Source organism: Astyanax mexicanus, chromosome 20 (genome assembly GCF_023375975.1).
Source record: "Astyanax mexicanus isolate ESR-SI-001 chromosome 20, AstMex3_surface, whole genome shotgun sequence".
Classification (NCBI taxonomy): Eukaryota; Metazoa; Chordata; class Actinopteri; order Characiformes; family Acestrorhamphidae; genus Astyanax; species Astyanax mexicanus.
Genome location: NC_064427.1, coordinates 11,722,925 through 11,745,710, shown reverse-complemented (window position 1 = coordinate 11,745,710; position 22,786 = coordinate 11,722,925). Strand labels below are relative to the sequence as shown.

The window sequence follows — 22,786 nt, the reverse complement described above, 5'->3', positions numbered from 1 at the left end:
CAATGAACCATTTGACACTAAACCCACTCTGAATGTGTTTATCTTAAACAGTGAGTTATGCAGGAATTTGAAATAGGGGTGGAGATTCGCTTTAAGCTTGTGTATGAATTGTAAAGCAGCTGAAAGTGCTGTCATGGGCATCAGTGCTTCATGAAGACGTGCCAGAGTGATGCCAGTGTGAGGTGGCATGTCCTGCCCTGTACATGGTAGGAGAAAGTTGTGTGTGTGTGTGTGTATGTGTGTGTGTGTTGGTCATGAATAATTTATCTGCTGTGAGTCAGGCCGCTCTGCGGTTGGCAACTTCTATTAAAGATGTAACATGAGGGCTCACTGGAATACACTGTGTGTGTGTGTGTTTGTGTGTGTGTAAAAGGCACCATTACAACATATTAAAACATCCCTCATGACTCTGATTTTTAATGTTCAGTCTGAATCATATGTACAGAAACTCCATCACCTTCTGGAGATCATTTAAAAAATTAATAGTTTAGTCACCTAAAATGCTGCTTTGCATCATCAGGAGGCTATATTCTTTAATAATGTAAAGGCATGTATTTGATTAACTCACATTTCTTTTACTTCTGCCTCTCAGTTTGATCAGGTATACATATTAATTTGAGCCGCAACGAGTTGCAGCTGAAATGTATTTAGTGTTATGTAAATTAGCAGGTCTGAAAGATGCCATGAACAACTGTTCTTACCAAAGTACCAAAACTTGGTCCGGCCAAAAGAGATCTTGATCTAGATTCAGATCAAATAAACTAAACCATGGTCCTGTTTATTTGCAGTGAGAAAACGTTTTGGACGGTTCAGACTTTTAGACCAATTAGGCAAGATATTTTAAAGTATTGAGCTCAAAAAGAAAAGGTGTTGCAATTTGTAACCCAGCAGTATAGTCACAACTGGTTATGCTGGTGAATCCTGTATCTACTGTAACTGTAGATTACATTAGTAGATTACTTATAAACAGAAATAACAGGTAGGGATTATCTGCACCACACTTTAGGCAGGGAGGCATAATTTCACTAATACCTGGGAAGGCATTTTAATGAAGTGATTCAGTTTTACAAAGCAATCAGTGTTAATTATGGGGAGATACAGTCCATGTAGGCAATGATCCAGTGTAAAAAAGAATGAATTTATTGAACCAGGCTATATTTATACAATATTACAAATAAGTGAACCATGGTCATGGACATTCTGGTATGGAATTATCCCCAGTTTGTCCATTTCTGTGTTCGAGCTAAAATAAGTGTAATTCCACTGCTCTAGGGTGGCTCTACAGTCTAACCGCTTGCTCATCAAGATTATACAATTGAATCTCAGTAAGAGCTCAGCACTTTTTAGCAGCACTAACCTGAAGCTGGGAATACAAAATTACAAAATTAAAGTCAAGAATACAGACTAAAAAGGAGAGAGTATGGGGGGGGGGGGGGGGGGGGGCTTTCTCTTTCTCTTTTAAAAGTGTGATAGGGGCTCTCTGTGACCATCCCTGGTGGTGTATTGACATTTCATGACCTTGAGGTTGAACTACAGCTTAATCTGAATTGGTGTATGTGGTTTTGTGCTCTTATCATCTGAACTGTTTGCTAGTCCAGTAAATGTGCAAATTAAACACAACTCTCTCTCTCTCTTTCTCTCTCACCCTTTTTCTCTCTCTCACCCTATCTCTCTCTCTCTCTCTCTCTCTCTCTCTCTTTCTCACTTGCTCTCTGGCTGACTGGCTGGCTGGCTGTGTGAGAGAGTGTTTGGCTTGTAGCTGCAGCGAGCCATCAGGGGATGTCTCCTTTGGCAGGGAAATGTGTGTGTGTGTGTGGTTGTATGTGTGTGTGTTATGTTGAATCCAGATGTGTGTGAGATGTTTCCTTGCTGCTTAGAACCACTTTAGCTGAACAGAAGCCAGAGCTGCAGGGGGCTTCCCTCTCTCTCACACACACACACACATTTACACACACACCATGGGAACTCCTCAGTGCCCTGTCATCACATCACTGGCAGCTGGAGCTGGTCACCATGACCACAGTAACAGGAGAGGGAAAGAGAGGGAGAGAGAGAAGTGTAACTGTGACTGCATGTTGATAATAATGGTGTTGATAGTAAAGTGTAACCTGAATGTTGAGCTTTTTAGTAACTCACAGTAAAGCAGCGCTGTATGTTGTGTGTGAGCGTGTTGGAGTTACTGACATACCGATCAATTCTGCAATCACTCTTCACCCCCCATCACTGACCCCATACGGACCCCCTCCCACCCATCCGTCTGCCCTACCACTGACCCCGCAACTTAACACTTATTATAGTGGCTTTGGTCTTCTCTCTCTCTCTCTCTCTCTCTCTCTCTCTCTCTGTCTTGTAGTTATTTATTACAGTTTTCTCACTTACTTTGGAGCATTTCTCACATCAGAATTTAATTTCTCAAAACCAGGTGTTCAATCTGCACATCATCTAGTCACTTGTGCTCAACACAGAAGCCATTTCTCATTTATTTAATACAAACAGCAAATTTTTCCGTACTATAGTCTGCTGTCTCCCAAATTATCAGTTGCTTCTGTCATGCAGATTCCGTTATATTATACATTACTCTGCTGAACTGGCTTACTCACCAGAACAGCTCACCATCAATACACTGCATTCATTCTTACATTCAAATTAGTTAAACTAGTTATCAGAGCCTGTAATGCAGATTTTATCATTTTTTTATTAGAATTTGTTTCTGGTAAATATCTGATGAGTAACTAAAGTGCTTCTTTACGCTTAATGGAGCTGAAAAATGGATAATAGATGTAGAAGCAAGCAGGTGGTCATAATATTATGATTGATCGTTGTATAATGATATACAGTACAGTAAGTGATCTGTTATCTGACCATTGCTGTGATTTTAGAAATAAACATCTGATATGCATTCATAACTGTAACGTGTTCAGAATAATAATGAATGTAATTCATAAAAGTCAAGTTATAAATTCTGAAATGTAACATAATGAAACTGGAATAGAGCAAAACTATACACCTGGATGAAGCTGAGCTTTAACCTGATGAAACACAATATACTGACTGTCCTGTCTGTCTGTTCTGTGGTAAAACGACATAATCTGTCAATAAATTACTGTATAAACAGTGAAATCATAAATGTGAATTATGTCCAATTTCTTGTAGTCAGGTTCTTATAAACAGTAATGTGTAATTTTGTACTGCTGAAACTGATTTATGATTCACAAGAAAAAGTGCAGAATTTTTAAATAATTCTCACTCAGACATCAAAACTTTTATTTTGTAAAGTCCTTATAGAGAAAACTGAAAGACGATCACATGACTAATCATTTTGACTGAGTTCATAATCGATGACTAAAGCACTGTTTATTCTGATGACTCTGACAGGTTCACTGATATGAATATCTACCTTTGGGGCATGGATAAATGATTTACAGTGCAGTACAAGCATTTGCTGCTCATCCATTATTTTGTGCTGTTTGTACAAACTGTTTTGAGAAATGCTCACAGTGTGGTGCAAATATTAATTCTGATAAAAAAAAAAACTGTAGAACTGAGAAAAACTGTAATTCAGCCCTCTGTGTGTGTGTGTGTCTGTGTGTGTGCGTATTAAACATTTCTGCAACGTTTTGTTTGTAGTTTGAAACACTCTGAATCTCAGACTGACTAGAACAAATGTGGGTTGTGTCTGTCTACAAGGTGGAGCAGTTAGGAAGGAGTGTCTAATAGAGAAGACAGTGAGTGAACAGAGTGTTTAAAAACTCCAGCAGCACTGCTTTATCTGATCCAATCATACCAGCACAACACACACTAACACACCACCACCATCTCAGTGACACTGCAGTGCTGAGAACCATTCGACCATTGAAGAACAGCATGTGAACAGTCTGCATGAATTAATGAATATTTTTCAGAGAACTTCTGTGAAGAACAGATTCCATTCCACACATATTATATTTAGGTTATTTATTATTTTATAATATATTATTTCTTCTCTTGCGTTTTTGCATGAATGGTTTTAAGTGGAGCAGACTGAGTCACACACACATACACACACATTGTGTACACCAGGGCAGAGAGAAACTAAAAACGAGAGAAATGAAGAGAGAGAGAAAGATAAGAAAAGGAAAAAGAAGAGAGATAAAGAGAATAAGGGTTAAGAGAAGGTGATAGAAAGAGAAGAAACAGAAAAGAAAAGAAAAAAACGGAAAGACAGAAAGGAGGGGAGAGAAAGAGAGCGAGGGATGAATGCACTTTCCTGCATGTTTTTCCTTTAAGCACAGAGTGTCCTTTGCCTACAGTTAAAGGTAATATCCTGTTGTGTGTGTGTGCGTGCATGTTTGTGTGTGTGTGTGTGTGTGTAGTAAACAGTGCCTCAGGACATCTGATAAATCAAAATCTCAATTTGAATATATTTTAACTTTTTTTCTCTCTCTCTTTTTCTATATCTAGGACTGAATGCCCTTATTCGGCCAGCTAGGCTACACACACACACAAACACACACACACACACACACACACACACACCTATCCTCCTTTGTCTGTCTGTTGTTGTTGTGTTGTTTTCGTTGTTGTCTAACAGTTGCTGTGGTTTTGTGTTTGTTCTGCAGGACCTGCGTAAGCAGATCGCTCCACTGTTAAAGGGCTTCCAGACAGAGGTAAGATGAACTGACCAATGAGCACAGAGTTTTCCTGATTCCTACACTACACTGTCCAAATGTTTGTGGTCACTCTTTTTAATGAGGGCATTCAACTGCTTTAAGTTGCACCCATTGCTGACAAACATGTACAAATGCACACACAGCTGGTGTAGTCCCTGGAATAATATTATCAACACAGTAGTTGAGCTGTCTGGAGCAGACAAACATAAAAGTATTGGCACCATGACTAGTGCCCTGTATGGGATAGAGGGATATAAAGCTCACCAGTATTAAGGTGTGGAGCAGTGGAGGTGTCTTCTCTGAAATGATGGTGCTCCATCCAATACTTTTGGAATAAGGTGGGGAGTTGTGGATGAGTTCTGTGGTGATTATCCAACATCCTGTTGTTTTTAATTATGTTGATGTTGATGCTGAATGCAATTAAATCTTCCCTGAAAGAGTGGTTCAGGGAGCATGAGATCATCATATTAACACATGGATTGTTCAGACCTTAACTTCATTGAGAATCTTTGGGATGTGCTGGAAAAGGCTTCGTGCAGCAGTTGGTCAGACTCTACCATCATTAATGCTGCAAGATCTTGGTAAAAAGTAATGCAACACTGGATTGAAATAAATATTGTGACATTGCAGAAGCTTATTGAAACAATGCCAAAGTGAATGTGTGCTGCAATCAAAGCCAAAGAGGGTCCAATGAAACATTAAGAGTGTATGATTTTTTTTGTGGCAACTTTTTTTTTGTAGTGTATAAAGTCTTCCCAAGACAGTAGAGGGAGTTACTCCAACAAAAGCAGGATAAACTATTTATAAATAGCCTCAGAACAAACAATCAACTAGCAGATCTCCCAATACGTTTGTCCATATAGTGTATAAAATACAGTGTTCCTTATTCACAGCTGCAGATCAAGACTGTACCTTAAAGATCCGGCACTTGTGAATATATCTATGCTGATGGGTAAATTTCTAGCCTATTTCTTATTCTTGGCAACAGAAATCACAGATGCACCACTAACTGAAAACAACCTAATCAACAGTCAGACATTTATTGCTATCTTGGCAGTTAATTGTTGACCAGCCCCAACATGCGTACATTGGACACGCACATGTGGACACACAGAAGTGCACAAACCCATAGCATGTGCCAGCTATGCAAATTTTACATCAACAAAAAACAAAATGAATGAGTGTGAATGAGCAGATCTCTGCCCCAGAATGCATCTGGCTCTTAAAGGAAATGGCTAGTGAAACGCTGATTGGTTTATTTCACGTTACGCCCAAAACACACCCATGATTAATTAAGACAATTAGTACATGCCTTTTTAAAGTTGTTTCGACACACTGAAGCTCACCTTTAATCAAGCTGTGCTGTGCATGGTTTAATTATAAGCTCAACTAATAATTGCTAAAACAGGCCCCTAAGACTCTACATGCGTTAACCCTTTCAGACCTGAACTATGTGAAAGTGTTAAAAACATGTTTTTACTCGTAATAATGCTTTTTCTGTTTTTTTGTCTGCAATGCACACAAAGAAATACTCTAATATTATAATATAAATCTGTATTAACGTCACAAGCCATCTCTAAATACTAAAATAAAAAATAAACATGATAAAAAAAATCTAAATTACATACAACTAATAAAAATGAGCTCTTTTAACCTCGTTGGCTCTAGTGCTGGGTTTTGTTTCAGTGCGTGGGTAGGATTAATTGGCTTATAAACCTTTCTTTGGCTCGTTTATAGTCCAATCTGATTAGTGTTATGTGCAACAAAACATCTAAAAAAATAACAAAATACCATTGTAATGGACACAGGGTCTGAAAGGGTTAAGATCCTAAAGGCCACGCCCTCAATCTGATTAAGATTTTAAGACCTGGAGTACCTGGAGTACCATCATTCTGACTGTGGTTCTAGATTATAAAAATGGGTGGTATTTGTGTCAGGAAAATGGATCGCTTTAGGGATGTGATGCCTGTACATATGCAGAGATGCAGCATTATTGTCTACTGATTTATAGACCAGTTTAAACCCGTATTGTTTATACTGGTCTACCAGTATACATGATTAATCTCTCTGAACTATTTTGCAGAACATTTCGAAGCGTTTGACATGTTCACGGAACATTTTTATGGTTTGTAGAGGGGCCTTTTTATTGATTTATTTTATGTCTTGGGTATTTTCATGCAGCTGCTTCACTCTGAATGAAACGTATTATATTCCATTATAGACCAGACCAGCCCTGCTATAACCATTAATATCACATATCACCTCTCTGTTATCCAGCAGATTCCCAGTCCTGCAAAGGAAAACTTTAGCTGGCCCATATCCTGAAAAGCTGAATTTTTCACTGCCCAGTCCACACAAGTCCAAATACAAAAAGTGACTTAGATAAAAATAGGTTAAATATGTATTATTTCACTTTTTTGGGGGGTATATTTTTAAACAGTAGAAATAGTGTTATAATCTATAAATTGACTTTTTTAAGCCAGCACTTTTTTAAAATCACTTTTTCAGTTTCAGTTTAGTTCTCCAGCACCGGGGCTGGAGTAGGATTTGCATTAGCCGCTAACCGCTATTTCCCCATTCATAGGTGATTATTATCTAACTGTAGCCTGCGCGTTTTTCACGTAAAAAAAACTATGTGGGACAAAGCGCCAGCTAATATCGCCCTGGCTTACTGGAGCTCTGGGGTTACTCAGTGTAGTGCTGGCTGGTGGCGCTAGCAGTTAGCCGCTAACGCTAAAAGTTGGGAATCTAATTCCAGGTTTCAGGAGAAAAATCTGTGTAGGTTTAACTTTAAAAAAGTTTTTATTTCAGTTTTGTTTACTTAGCTTAGCCCCCACCACCCAGCGTGGAGACTTGCTGAATTAAAAATTCCTTATAATCCAGTGCACCAGAAAAAATATATTTACTGATAGTGCGCCTTATAATACGGTGCACCTTATAGTGCAAAAAATATGGTACCTTTAACAGGTAAGCGGCACGTTTACTTTTACACTAGATTTTGGTGTAATAAGTCAATAAGTCAAAAGTCTGAGATTATCTCTCTTACCCATTCCCAATAAGACTGAATGAGCTGCTGATCATACACCACATTCTCTCCATCATTCAAAAAGCGTTCTTCATAAGGGTTCTTGGTATCTTGTTCTTCCGGCAGAAGTCCCTTCACACGAGGGAATTAGGAGAGATAGACATTTTCCAGACATCTTCCAGACATTTGTCCATGTCTCTTCTGCTAAGGATACACCGTAGTTCTCTTATCCATCGTTATTTAATATTTTTTCAGTTGAGTTGTTATTTAATGATCTTATGGCTAAACACAATCTACCTATAAGGCCTTTTGGTCAAATATTTTTATTCTGTTGATATAACTTATTGGCCGTAATTTAAGACATTTGAGTAGCATAGAATCTCCTGTAAATTGTATCTGATGTGTGAAATAAATCTCATAGATTCTTTGTATTATAAGGTACACCAGCTATCAGGAGAGATACAGTATTTACAGCATCCGTCACTGACTGATGTTCATTACAGGAAGCTGCCATCAGTTTACTGTATCCAGGCTGAACAGAAAGACAAAAATAACATTGGCTTAGTTGTATTAGTTGTACTGTTTGTTTATTGATATCACAACTATTTCATATTGACTAAAATAAATTACCTTTAAGAACCACTTTTTAAATATTTTGGGAGCTACATAATGGTTCTTTAGACCATGGCACCTTTATTTGTGAAAGTGTAAGCTGAATGCTAAACTTGCTGTGTTTCTGCAGCGGGGATTTGGGGCATGTGCTGTGTTCCTTAAATAATGTGCATTACTGTTCAGCATAGCAAATGCATTCTGTGCTGCAAAGTGCTCTGAGAAATCTTACAGAGCTCACGCTATTTCATGTTGTGCCCTTAGCGCAAACATGTGTTTATTATTATTATTATTATTAGTGTATTAAATGTTCAGGAACCATGTGCTTTTGGTAAGATACTTATTCATTTGATTTGACAAATAAAATGTAATATATATATATATATTAGTATGTGTTATTGCATGTGAATGTGCTGCAGTAGCTCTTCTGAGGGACCAGATCAGATACGCTAGTCTTTGCTCCTCCCTCAGAGATGTTCTGACCCTCCTGTTATCTACTCATCACAGTTTGGGTCAGTTTTGTATCTTAGATTTAATTGCCCATTTTCTTGCATTTAACACAATGGCTTTAAGAACTGACTGTTTACTTGTTGGCTGATATGTACAGTGTATCACAAAAGTGAGTACACCCCTCACATTTCTGCAGATATTTAGGTAAATCTTTTCATGGGACAACACTGACAAAATGACACTTTGACACAATGAAAAGTAATCTGTGTGCAGCTTATATAACAGTGTAAATTTATTTTTCCCTCAAAATAACTCAACATACAGCCATTATTGCCCAAACCACCAGAAACCAAAGTGAGTACACCCATAAGAGACTACACCCCTAAATGTCCAAACTGAGCACTGCTTGTCATTTTCCCTCCAAAATGTCAAGTGAGTCCTTAGTGTTACTAGGTCTCAGGTGTGCATAGTGAGCAGGTATGTTCAATTTTGTAGTACAGCTCTCACACTCTTTCCTACTGGTCACTGAAAGTTCCAACATGGCACCTCATGGCAAAGAACTCTCTGAGGATCTTAAAAGATGAATTGTTGCGCTACATGAAGATGGCCAAGACTACAAGAAGATTGCCAACAACCTGAAACTGAGCTGCAGCACAGTGACCAAGGTCATCCAGCATTTTAAAAGAGCAGAGTTGGTCGTCCAAAGAAGCTGAGTGCACATGCGCAGCATCACGTCCAAATGCTGTCTTTGAAAGATAGGCGCAGGAGTACTGTCAACATTGCTGCAGAGATTGAAGAGGTAGGGGGTGGGGTCTGCCTGTCAGGGCTCAGACAATACGCCACACACTACATCAAATTGGTCTGCATGGCAGTCACCCCAGAAGGGAGCCTCTTCTGATGTATGTACACAAGTAAGCCTGCTAACAGTTTGCTAAAGTCTTGTCTAAAGTCTAATTTGTTTGGTTCAGATGGTCTCAAACATGTGTGGCGGCAATCAGGTGAGTACAAATACAAGCATGGTGGTGGGAATGCCATGGTCTGAGGCTGCATGAGTGCAGCAGGTGTTGGGGAATTACATTTAATTGAGGGACACATGAACTCCAATATGTATTGTGAAATACTGAAGCAAGCATGATCCCCTCCCTCTGGAAACTGGATCACAGGGCAGTGTTTCAGCATGATAATCACCCTAAACACACCTCTAAGACGACCACTGCTTTATTGAAGAGGCTGAGGTTAAAGGTGATGGACTGGCCAAGCATGTCTCTAGACCTAAACCCAATAGAACATCCTTGGGGCATCCTCAAGTGGAAGGTGGAGGAGCACAAAGTCTTGAATATCCTCCAGCTCTGTGATGTCATCATGGAGGAGTGGAAAAGCATTCCAGAGGCAACCTGTGAAGCTCTGGTAAACTTCATGCCCAGGAGAGTTTAGACAGTTCTGGAAAATAATAGTAGCCACACAAAATATTACAGTCATATGAAAAAGTTTGGGCACCCGTATTAATCTTAATCATTTTTAGTTCTAAATATTTGGGTGTTTGCAACAGCCATTTCAGTTTGATATATCTAATAACTGATGGACACAGTAATATTTCAGGTTTGAAATGAGGTTTATTGTACTAACAGAAAATGTGCAATATGCATTAAACCAAAATTTGACTGATGCAAAAGTATGGGCACCCTTATCATTTTATTGATTTGAATACTCCTAACTACTTTTTACTGACTTACTGAAGCACAAAATTGATTTGGTAACTTAATAGCCAGGTGTATCCAATCATGAGAAAAGGTATTTAAGGTGGCCAATTGCAAGTTGTTCTCCTATTTGAATCTCCTCTGAAGAGTGGCATCATGGGCTCATCAAAACAACTCTCAAATGATCTAAAAACAAAGATTGTTTAACATAGTTGTTCAGGGGAAGGATACAAAAAGTTGTCTCAATTTATATCCTTTCCAAACGCTTCCACTTTGTTATAAATCACAGAGAGTTGAAGGTGAGTCAGTTTCATATAATGGTACCACGCTACAATTCACTTTGAACTTTGAGAATTCATTCTGCAAGCAAGTGCTTGGTTTTATACACCTGTGGCCATTGAAGTGTTTAAAACACCTGAATTCAATGATTTGGATGAGTAGGTAAATACTTTTGACAGTATAGAATTTAAAGGGTTAAAAAAATGTAAAGAGTAAAAAAGCTCTACAGGATATATCAGTCTTTCCACCAGAACAGTGATCTTCTTTGATCAGCTTTTCTTTGAGCTCTATTCTTCTAGTGTGAACCAGAGCCAGAAGATCTGCAGCAGCCGGAAGCAGAGCGTCCACTCCAGACTCAATAGAATGGGTTTGAGTGTGTGTGCAGTTGTCCAGTAGTTCCTGCTAATGGCTGCTAAATAAAGCCGGGTGCATCGCCGCATGCCGTGAGTCAGTGATTGTTCAGTGCTGTTTCTGGGCCGGCCCTGTCCTCCACACAGCTATTTATATCTCCACAGACAGGAAATCCCAAACGAGACTGTGTTTGTGTGAGTATGATTTAATAAAATAAGCAGAAAAGGAGAAGTGTGGCTGCTTTAGGTCTCTTTTCCACTCAACAGTTCTGAGTGCAGTGAGAAACCGGTTCAACATATACAGTTGAGCGAAGAATGCTCATGGTTCCCTGGTATGGATAGCTTAGCCTGCTTAGAGCTGCTGAATCTAATGAACCTAATGATGCTGCTCTATATAACTGTCTCCACTGTCTAGGGAGGGTCTTCTACTTGATTTTACAGCATGTCTGCGAGGACTTGATTGTATCCAGTGATGAGAATTAGTGTTGGATGATCATCATACACCTCATCAAGTATCTCTCTATTCTTTTTGTAATCATTTTTTAACACTGATTATACAAGCTGAGTTCATTTGCACATTTGTGTCAGCTATGGGTGCAATTTAAAGTAGCTGAAAGCAATAATTAGAAGGTGTGTCCACAATCATTTGGACATGAAGTAACAGTTTCCCAGATTGAGATTAAGCTTAGTCTTGGACTAGACAGCAATCTGAACGGAGATTTCACATTAAAAGAAAAAATATAGTATATCACTAGGCTTAATTCCTGTCTGGTAAACAGCCTCATATTTTATTGGCTTTTGTTTCTTGGCTTCTGAGTGGCAGAACTGTCAAACCATTGCCAGGTATTGGGTTTGCAAGGAAGTTGCTATGCTGTGTGTTGTTGTTTCTGTAGTATTGCTAGATGGTTGCAGTGTTGTAGCCAAAAGGTTGCCACTGTGTCTCAGGTGGTCTCAAGGATGTTTCTACGGGGGTGCTAGGTAGTTAATATGTAGGACTGTAAAATGGCTCTTCCTCTCCCCTGTTGCCTATTTACCTCCTTAAAGCACGGATGAAAAGCATGTTAGGTTTAAGATGAGAGCATAAGGGGCTAACAACCTTTCCAGCTGTGCTGAAAAACTCTTGTCCATACACAAGTATCTGCATGCAGGCCTTTCCATTATATACAGGCATTTATTTACAGGTCATCATCTCACTTGTTGGTTGGTTCCTTTTTTTATACACTGTCAATTCAGCAGGAGTTTGCTCCTCTGCTTTAAAAAAAGACTTGTAATAGTTGCTGTCCAGTGTTTTCTTCTACAATACTTTTTCTTTTGTGGGCATGCTTGTCTGGCCATGTTCCATCTGCATTTTAGCCATATATCCATTAATTACTTTAACAAATATCTCTTTTTCATAAATCTAAATTTAAGAATGTACCATAATAATGTAATGTTCCAGGAATTGTGTTCTTGTTAGGAAATTTTGGGTACCAGATCTTACCAGATCTAACTTTGTCACCCAGGTCTAAGTTATGTCTGAAGCAATTTAATCATTGCCATCCAGGTTTGTCTCTCATGGGTGACTTTATATTTGCTGTGTTGTCTGTTGTAATGCAGGTTAATTTTTATTCGGTCGGCTTCCAGTTCTGAATTACAGAGCAAAGACCCTCAGCTTTATTGTTGCAGAGTGATTGTCTGGAAAGAACAATCGTTTCCATTTTTTTTCTTTCAATCTTCCAAAGCAGTGAAAAAAGAGTCATATTAGTACTAGATACGAAGTAAAACAATTTAGACAAAATGAGAAAGGTTAAAAGTCTGAATAAGTATTTTTCAGTTTTTTTTGTCAACTCTGCTACTCAATTATTTATAGCCTAAATGTGTTTTTGTCAACGAAAAAATTAAAACTTTGAAAATTAAAAATATTTATTGAATATTAAACATTTTTACACAATGCAGTGTTTTAATACAGTGTGAAATGTATTTTGCCTCAACGCCCACTGCTGCCAAATTAATGCTGCCACTTCCTTAGAAATGAATCTTACAAATGTAATGAAATTGCAATTACAGAACGCGAGAAAGGAAGAAAGAAGCAGGAAAAAGAATGTAATGTAATGTAATGTATAATGTAACATAAATCCTGTTGTGCACCAGGGTCAGTAATGCTTATGCATGCTGCCACAATTAGTAAATGAATAATTTCAGTTTGAACATTATTATGCCTCTCAGGACTGCTGTCATCCTGAAGTTCCTGGTAGCTTATACTGTTTTCTGAATGATAACTTCTTTATGGTGTTGAGTGGAAGCAGACCCTTCACTATATAACAGGTTCTACTGGTAGTTCCCTCTCGCCACTTTTGTATTATTTAAACTATTCTGCAAAATTATGACCAGCATTTGCTGCTTTACTAATGAATCTGCCTTGTCTGATAACCTAGTGTATTAAAACTGTCCTCGTCCACCGTTACGGATGAGAGTGCTACCTCCCTGACCTCCTCAGAGTCCACAAGTGCTTTTACTATTTTTACAGAGGGATTTTCAGCAGCATCAGCTGTTCTGTGATAATGGTGTGATTTGTATTGTTTCTGTTGGAGCTGGCCGGCTGCTGGAGCCCGAAATACACGCCGACGTTTAGATTTACAGCAACACGTGAGCAACCCATCACTGTAATCTGTAACAGCACACGGTCAGCTGCACAACCGAGCGGCCGTTTGCTATACTTTCCTGCTTCCTTCCTGGGGGGGGGGGGGTGCGAGGGGGCTGATGGAAGAGAGACTTATAAAGTAATAGTAAGAGCTAAACTGAGAGAGAGAGAGAGAGAGAGAGAGAGAGAGAGAGAGAGCATAAGAGCAAGAGAGCTAAACTAAGAAAGAGAGAGCTGAACTGAGTAAGAGAGTAAGCAAGACTCAGAGAGAGAGCTAAACTGAGTGAGAGAGCGCTAAACTTAAACAGAGAGAGAGAGAGAGAGAGAGATGTTGTTTTCCTGTCAGGAAATGAGAGTGCAGTTGGGAGCACCAAACGACTTTGAGGCCCATTTGGGGTGTGTGTGTGTCTATGTGTATGGGTATGTGTGTGTGCGTGAGTGTGGTGTGTGTGTGTGTGTGTGTGTGTGGTGGAACACTTGTCTGCTTTAAACAGCACTAAATAAATATTGTTTGTTTTATTGTGATAGACATTTAGAGACTTTAACACCAACGATCAGATTAGCATTATTGAATTATTTCTATAATCTCTAATTGCAGTTAATAATGTTATGCTTTTTATGACATCATTAAGGGCATTGACCCTCACTGTTATCCTCTATGTGCCTCATACTTGACCTCCTGGCAGTGTTCTATCTATTTCAGAAGAGCAGCAGAAGTTTAACTTTGACTTCAGTTCCTGCTGAAACTCTTGGGTGGATGTGGATGTTCGCCAGGAGAGGGAGAGAGAGAGAGAGAGAGAGAGAGAGAGAGAGGGAAAAAGAGAGAGAGGGAGAGAGGGGGAGAGAAAGAGAGATAGAGGGAGAGAGAGAGCGAGAGAGGGAAAGGAAGTTTAATTGCTCCATCTGTAGACGACTGCTGCTGAACTTGGCCCGCGTCTGGACCCGTCCAGATGTTTTCCGGCAAGAAACATCTGAAAATGTTTAATTTCTTTCCCATAGGAGTGAAAACTCTGTTACATGCTGGATGTGTTGGATGTTTTCAGTGGCGACTGCCGTGTTCCATCCATCAGCTGCCGCAGGGCTGCAGATTTACAGCTTTTATTTGATGTTCCGCTGCTGTACGAACAAACACACACTCTGGAGACAGAGTAAACAGTGCAGGGGTTCAGTGGTCGCTGCTGATCATCTGCTGATTCAGACCATATTGCCTGTGTGAAAGTCTGGTACCCATCGGGAACCCTTCGTAGCGGTAGAGCAAGAGGTTCTGGAGCTCAGGAGCTGCTTGGAAAAAGGAAGGAACTACAGGATCAGTCCAGACTTAATGAAGAAAACACTCCTGTCAAACTAAAATAGTCAGAGTACTGTATAGTTCATTATGTCTATAAAAAGGAAATGTATTTAAATTCTAAAATGGAGATGGAACTGATTCAGTATTGAGTGTTGTTGGTATAGGTAGGAATAATGTGGATGGGTGAGGATACAGATGAGTATGGATGGATGTGGGTATTGATATGAATGGGTATGGTATAGAAGAGTATTGGGTGGAGATGAATGAATAGGGTGTGAATGGTTGTGGGGAATTTAGATATGAATAAATGAAAGTGGATATACAGGGGTTGGACAATGAAACTGAAACACTTGGTTTTAGACCACAATAATTTATTGTGGTGACGGACAATTCTGGTGGAAACAGGAGAGTTGAGGTGCACATTGAATTCTGCCGTGATTTGGGCAGCCGTGGTTTTATGTTTTTTTTATACAATCCAGGTTAGCACCAGAACATCCCTTTCAGACAGCTTCCTCTTGCGTCCACAGTTAATCCTGTTGGATGTGGTTCGTCCTTCTTGGTGGTATGCTGACATTACCCTGAATACCGTGGCTCTTGATACATCACAATTACTTGCTGTCTTGGTCACAGATGCGCCAGCAAGACGTGCACCAACAATTTGTCCTTATTTGAACTCTGGTATGTCACCCATAATGCATTGCAATATTTTAAGCAACACTGTGCTCTTACCCTGGTAATTGAACCTTCACACTCTGCTCTTAATGGTGCAATGTGCAATTAATGAAGATTGGCCACCAGGCTGGTCCAATTTAGCCATGAACCCTCCCACACTAAAATGACAGGTGTTTTAGTTTTATTGTCCAACCCCTGTAGGTATGTATGGTAAAGGTATGTATGGGTAAAGTGAGGATGTATATGCTATAAAAAATATAGTAAGATGTGAGTGGGGGTGGGTATGGTATGAATGGACAGAGATAGATATGGGTATTGGTGGGTAGAGATGGGTATGGGTATTGGTGAGTAGAGATGGGTATTGGTGAGTAGAGATAGATATGGGTATTGGTGGGTAGAGATGGGTATGGTATTGGTGATTAGAGATGGGTATAGGTATTGGTGGGTAGAGATGGGTATTGGTGAGTAGAGATGGGTATTGGTGAGTAGAGATGGGTATGGGTATTGGTGAGTAGAGATGGGTATTGGTGAGTAGAGATGGGTATGGGTATTGGTGAGTAGAGATGGGTATGGGTATTGGTAAGTAGAGATGGGTATGGGTATTGGTGACTAGAGATGGGTATGGGTATTGGTGGGTAGAGATGGGTATGGGTATTGGTGGGTAGAGATGGGTATGGGTATTGGTGGGTAGAGATGGGTATGGGTATTGGTGAGTAGAGATGGGTATGGGCATTGGTGAGTAGAGATGGGTATGGGTATTGGTGAGTAGAGATGGGTATTGGTGAGTAGAGATGGGTATGGTATTGGTGGGTAGAGATGGGTATGGGTATTGGTGAGTAGAGATGGGTATGGGTATTGGTGAGTAGAGATGGGTATGGGTATTGGTGAGTAGAGATGGGTATTGGTGAGTAGAGATGGGTATGTGTATTGGTGGGTAGAGATGGGTATGAGTTCTGGTGAGTAGAGATGGGTATGGGTATTGGTGGGTACAGATGGGTATGAGTTCTGGTGAGTAGAGATGGGTATGGGTATTGGTGGGTACAGATGGGTATTGGTGGGTACAGATGGGTATGGGGATTGGGGAGTCGAGATGGGCATGGGTATTGGTGGAATTCTGGGTTCCAGGTTATTCTGCTGTTTGAGTGTTTTTTTATCTCTGTTCCAGTGAGGCCGGGTTGTAGCTCCCTCTCTTCTGTCAGGTTTGACCCAGTTTGTTAGCCCTGGCCTAGTTGGGTCCAGCTTTGTGCTGATACTGCAGAATTCTCTCTCCAGCAGAAGAGGGCCTTGTAATCTACTCTTGCAGACTCTCACATCTGCCTCTGGATATCAGTTTTGTCATATTTAAAATCTTCTGTTTGTTTATGTATCTAGAGTTTTTTGGGTATCTTTGGTTTTAGTGTTATAGTGTTTGGCAGGGCTAATGCTCCTGCTGGGTCTGAAATAGCCAAATGCACATTTTTACAGTAGTACCACCATAGCCATAGACTGAATGGAAATACCTGGATATATGTCAACCTGTATGACTGTAAAATCTGATATAGTCTGCAGAATAGAGGAAATAAACATACTGTGAGTTTACCTTTTAAAAGAAGTGTTCAATTGTATAATCAATGGGATAATTTAGTACAATTATTGGAATGTTGTAACAATGCTTAGCTTATAGCTAATAAATAAAGCTATTTCTGTACAAAATTATTTGTAAAGTCTTGTAAAATGCTATATTGGGTTGGGCAGTATCCTCTTTTTCATGCTGTAATACCGCCAAATACTAAAATGGTATACGGTATTACAGAGGGTGGGGAGTACCGTAACTGCTGCAAATCAGGAGAGAGATGCTGTTTAGCTTTAGCTTAGTTAATACCATGTTCACATTGCTTTCTCTAAAGAGCTTACACAAGTTTGGCTGACTGAAACCCCGCCTATTAGCATTCTGATAACAATGACTCAATTGAGCAACTGCTATGACTGGACAGAAAGCTGAAATAGCATTTATCCCTGTATTGTGTTGGTTATGTAGCCCACCTGCTAAGCTAACCTTTATTACCTTGCTTGACTACAGATCCTCTGAGTGTCAGAAAGCTCAGAGCAGCTGATGTGGAGTGACACGAGTATTGACATGTCTGTAAACTTGTGTCTGAGAAAGTGAAGTGACAGAAAGGTAAATGTGAAGATGTTCTGTTGTGTTTGGATTTGTAAATAGTCAGTTGAGCTGTGTTTGGAATGGTACACGCATTAACTCATTCACTATTTATTATATAGTATTTGCTTTATAATGAACTGATTAGTAAACAAACAAACAACAAAATACATTTGTTTGTGGCGCATTGTGCTTACACATAAAATTTTACGTGCCTAAATATAAATAGCACAACAATATTATTTTACCTCAGTAAATCAGTAACATTACAGAATAATAAGAGAGACCCTGGCCTGTGACCCTGGCCTCCCTGTTCCTTCGAGAGGGCTTCTACTGCATCCTCTAAATAGTACATCCTGATGATGTCCAGGGAGTGTGGCTGTCATCTGGGATAATAAATAATGAGCAATTATCCTAGCATGTTTAACTTATTGCAAAGTACAGAATGTTCCATTTTCCTATTACCGCAGCCACACCTCACCTACGCTTTTCAATAGCCCACACTAGCCTAATCAGCTGAATATAATGTAACTTGTGTGATTAAGCTCTTTCCAAATAGCAATACTAAATAAACTGTTTATTTTATAATACCGTTCAATATTTTACTCCACAGGATCCTGATGTTTTCATGCAGAATGGACTTGTCATTTACACACTATTTACACATTTCAACCACAACACACATTTAGAGATATTTCCTTTATTTACACCTAAATCAGTACACCCACACGAGCAATTCCTTTAAAACATGCCAGTTCTGTCCTTATGTACCCGATGAACACATAATTTAATATAAAGGCTAACGCTGTATTTACTAGTCTAGACAAGTTAAGTCAAGTCCAGAGGCTTTTATTGTCATCACATTTGAGTACAGGTACACAGTGTAACGAAAGGATGTAACTCCGGAACCATGGGGCAAAATAGAAGAACAATACAGTAGACAAACAAAGTGCAAACGTGCAACAACTGTGCAACATAGAACTATAACACTACAATAAATACAACAGACGAGACAATTTAATAGACAGGACAGTGCAGTACCAATGCTGTACAAATTAAATGTGCATAGTAGAATAAGGTGCAGAGATATGTAACATACTACAACATATAGAACATACATGATCACAGCAGTTACTGAGGTAGAGTAAGTCCTACCTAGAGGTAGGCAGTCTTTGTGTAAGTGTGTGAGTAGAATGGGTTTCATCTCAGTCCCTGTGTGAGTGTGGGTGGGTTTTTGGGGGTTTGGGGGTGTTCCAGCTCCGTCTCTGTGAATTGAGGATTCTGACTGCCTGGTGGATGAAGCTGTTGCAGAGTCTGGTAGTGGAGGCTAAGATGGTAGAGGCGCTGCTGGCCTTTCTTTGTTATGGAGCTGGTGTTGAGGTGAGGTTCTCTGCAATGTGAACACTGAAGAACTTGGTGTTTTCCACAATTTCCACAGCAGAGCCGTTGATGTTTAGTGTGAGGTGGACACCTGGAGCTCTCCTGAACTCAACAATCGTCTCTTTGGTTTTATCCACGTTTAGAGATAGGTTGTTGGTTCTGCACCAGTCCTCAGCCACTGCACCTCCTCTCTGTATGCTGACTCGTCGTTCTTGCTGATGAGGCCAACCACAGTTGGGTCATCAGTGAACTTGATGATATGGTTTAAGCTGTACTTTAAATGCAGTCATGAGTCAGCAGAGTGAACAGCAGTGGACTCCAAACCTGACTGATTGTGTTCTCTTACTCAGGAAATTCAGAACCAGGTCCACAGAGAGGAGTTCAGGCCCAGCAAGCTCAGTTTTCCAATCAGATGATAGAGGCATGATGGTGTTGAATGCTGATTTCCTCCTGTTTAATTGTTTAGCTACATCTGGCTTGGTGTTTGAGATGATTTAGATACAAGAAACTGTTTTAGAGTTTGAAGGTCTAGAGGTTTTTTGTGTAGCTGTGAGTTGGTGTTAGCTGAATTGAGCAAAAGAAGCCGGTTAGCATTAGCTAGCTCAGGGCTACAGGAGAGTAAAACTGCTTCTAGCACAGAAGCTACACTGCTGATTACGATAGCCAGTCACATGAGTTTACCTACCCATGCTTTTTTGGATCCAGTCGACCCTGAAATGAAGCCGTTCTCATGCTGATGAGTTAATTTGCTTGCAGCTTTGTTTACAGCTGACTGCCGGGAGAATGGTGGAATAGACAGTAGAGATTGTAGCACAACTCCCAGGGCTGCCCAAAGCATTGCCTGAATGCATACATTAAGAAATTGTCAATGCTGATTTAAAAAAAAAAAGACAATAATTGGCCTGAATAATCAGTCGGCAGATACATCGTTTGATCACTAGTTTAGAAGCATCACATCAGATCCATGTTGCCATCTTATATTCACATAAATTAATAAGCTATTTTGTGTGCTACATAGACACAGAACGAACATTTTTATACATCAGACGTTATAATTTTTAAATGCCACCCTCATATGGATATAATCACAACGTATAAATAACATGGTATAGTTTTACTGTAAGCTGTCGAGTTTTTTTTTAAATAGAATTTGTTTTATGCCTGTACATCTTTTAGCTCAATATTTTTGTACTTCAGTAAATAAGGAATTGCTTGATAATCGGAAGTGAAGTCGAAGCATCTGTATTAAAAGGTTTGAATACCCAGGACTAGCTGTGTGTTCATTGGCTGCTTTAGTGTTTCAGTATCTCAGTGTTTCAGCCGCGTGTGAGTGGGATTAGGGCGACCTGAGAAATAAAAAGCTCCTATTCCTCCACACAGCAGATGTTTGAATGCAGCATAGCTGGGGTCAGGTCAGGCTTTTAAAAGGGGCCAAATCCAGAGCAGTCAGGAAGAAACCTACTTTCAGTTACATGTAGAGTTAGATTTACAGATTTACAGACCCTGCAGAGTCAAATGCAATTTATGCATTGAAAATGGATATTCTTTTCCATGGTCAAAAACGAAAGCATGACCATGCAATAATACATAAAGAAAAAAAAAGGAAACCTTCTGGTCCTGTAAGCCCTGAGTTTTAGGAGCCGATTCTCACCAGAGACTTGAGACTTGACTAGGATTCGCTCCCAGAGACGTGGATTCTGTGATGAATACACATTTGGTTAAAGGCTTAAAGAATGGTGGGGTTTTCCACTGACTGCAATTGTGTGTATTTAGACTGTCTGTGTTATTTTAGATGGTCTTACTATGTTTGTGTTTATTATTCAGACTGAACTCATCTCCACACCAGCTATCATTTTTACATCCTCAGAAGTGTAACTACAACACAATGATAGCCATTTCATTTACTTTCCAGTCTCACCAGAAATAAAAATGTATGATGTATCCTAGATGTATTTCTCTGCCATTTTAATGATGTGCTATTAAAAAAACATGTTTTACACCCACACATTTCTCAAAACAGTCTTCTCACCACCACTGTAAAGAGGTCTGACTCGTTATGTTTTTCTAAAATTACAGTATTTTACATCAAACCTGCTCTAAATGACTTTATTTACATCTTAACCAAAAAAAATCTGTAATGGTTATCAATATAGGTGAAAAAATATTTATATCACCTTATATACAATTTTATTATGTATTTGTTTTGTTATTGCTGACAATGTGATTTACTGGGGTTAACAGAGTTGTGTGTGTTTTCTTTGTTTCAGATTGACGCTCTGTGCAAGAGGAGTAAAGAATCGGAGGCTGCCTTCCTCAGTGTGTATAAGAGATTAATCGATGTCCCAGGTGTGTATCACACACACACACACACACACACACACACACACACACACACACACACACACACACACACACACACACACACACACACACACACACAAGCTGCTGTAATGTTTCATTGGAGCAGAAATACTGTAAACACATCAGTCATATTTATGAGGCTTCTGTCTCTAGTGTCCTCTCTCTCCCTCTCCCTCTCTCTCTCTCCCTCTCTCACACACACACACACACACACACACACACACACACACACACACACACACACACACACACACACACACACACACACACACAAGCTGCTGTAATGTTTCATTGGAGCAGAAATACTGTAAACACATCAGTCATATTTATGAGGCTTCTGTCTCTAGTGTCCTCTCTCTCCCTCTCCCTCTCTCTCTCTCCCTCTCTCACACACACACACACACACACACACACACACACACACACACACACACACACACACACACACACACACACACACACACACATTTTTATAATGACTTCACCGGCTTTACAGAGTCAGACCAACACACACACACACTTAAACACATACTAGCATAGAGACACACACAGAAACTGAAAGGAAATATTTTGTTTGCACTGAGCTTCCTAAATGGACTGTATTACAAACTGTTCTGTGTGTGTATGTGTGTGAGTTCACATTTCATGTTTTTATTTAGTACAAATCTAAACTGTACTTATAAATATGTATATTTGTTTGCAGCAGAATTCCTTAAATGAAATCATCTTTCTGCATGCAAATTGTGTAGAAACTGGCTATGCAAATAATTTCCTCAGTAGCGTTAGGCGATGTGTCCTGGTATGGGTGTCATACAGTACAATTTGTAATATTACGTATTGGTTCTTAATACATAAGTACAATATATGATACTTACTTATATATAGCTATTTACATATATTGTTGCATGAAGGTACTTATATATAATATGTGGGATACTTTTTTACATGGTAATTTATTCATTTATTCAGGTGATATTTATATAAAGGTTTGTTATGACTACCTATGACTACCTATGTTTGCCTATGTTTGTTATTGTGTGTGTGTGTTTGTGTGTTTGTGTGTGAATAATTCTATCCTCTCAAAAAGTGTAATGTTTGTGTGTGATTTTTGAATGTGTGTGTGTATGACGTAGTGTGATGACTAAAGTTTGTGTGTGTGCAGTCTGAGCTGACTTCTGGCTGAACTAGAGTTGAATGGCTGCCTGGGAGCCCCCCAAGTCTGCCACACACACACACACACACACACACATGCAGTGGGCCTGCTGGAAC

At 39.5% G+C, this 22,786-nt stretch overlaps 2 protein-coding genes across 3 annotated transcripts in view; one reads left to right on the top strand and one right to left on the bottom strand.

Moving 5' to 3' along the window:
* The window catches only part of cux1a (cut-like homeobox 1a), a 135,677-nt gene that overhangs the window by 58,556 nt on the left and 54,335 nt on the right, over positions 1-22,786 (top strand). For both annotated transcript variants that reach the window (XM_007259429.4, XM_007259428.4), the window contains exons 3-4: positions 4,599-4,646; positions 21,424-21,502. In XM_007259429.4, coding sequence (XP_007259491.3) covers positions 4,599-4,646; positions 21,424-21,502 — 127 coding nt within the window. The remainder of the gene's footprint in view (positions 1-4,598; positions 4,647-21,423; positions 21,503-22,786) is intronic.
* The window catches only part of LOC125784927 (negative elongation factor E-like), a 232,426-nt gene that overhangs the window by 181,419 nt on the left and 28,221 nt on the right, over positions 1-22,786 (bottom strand). The window lies entirely within an intron of this gene.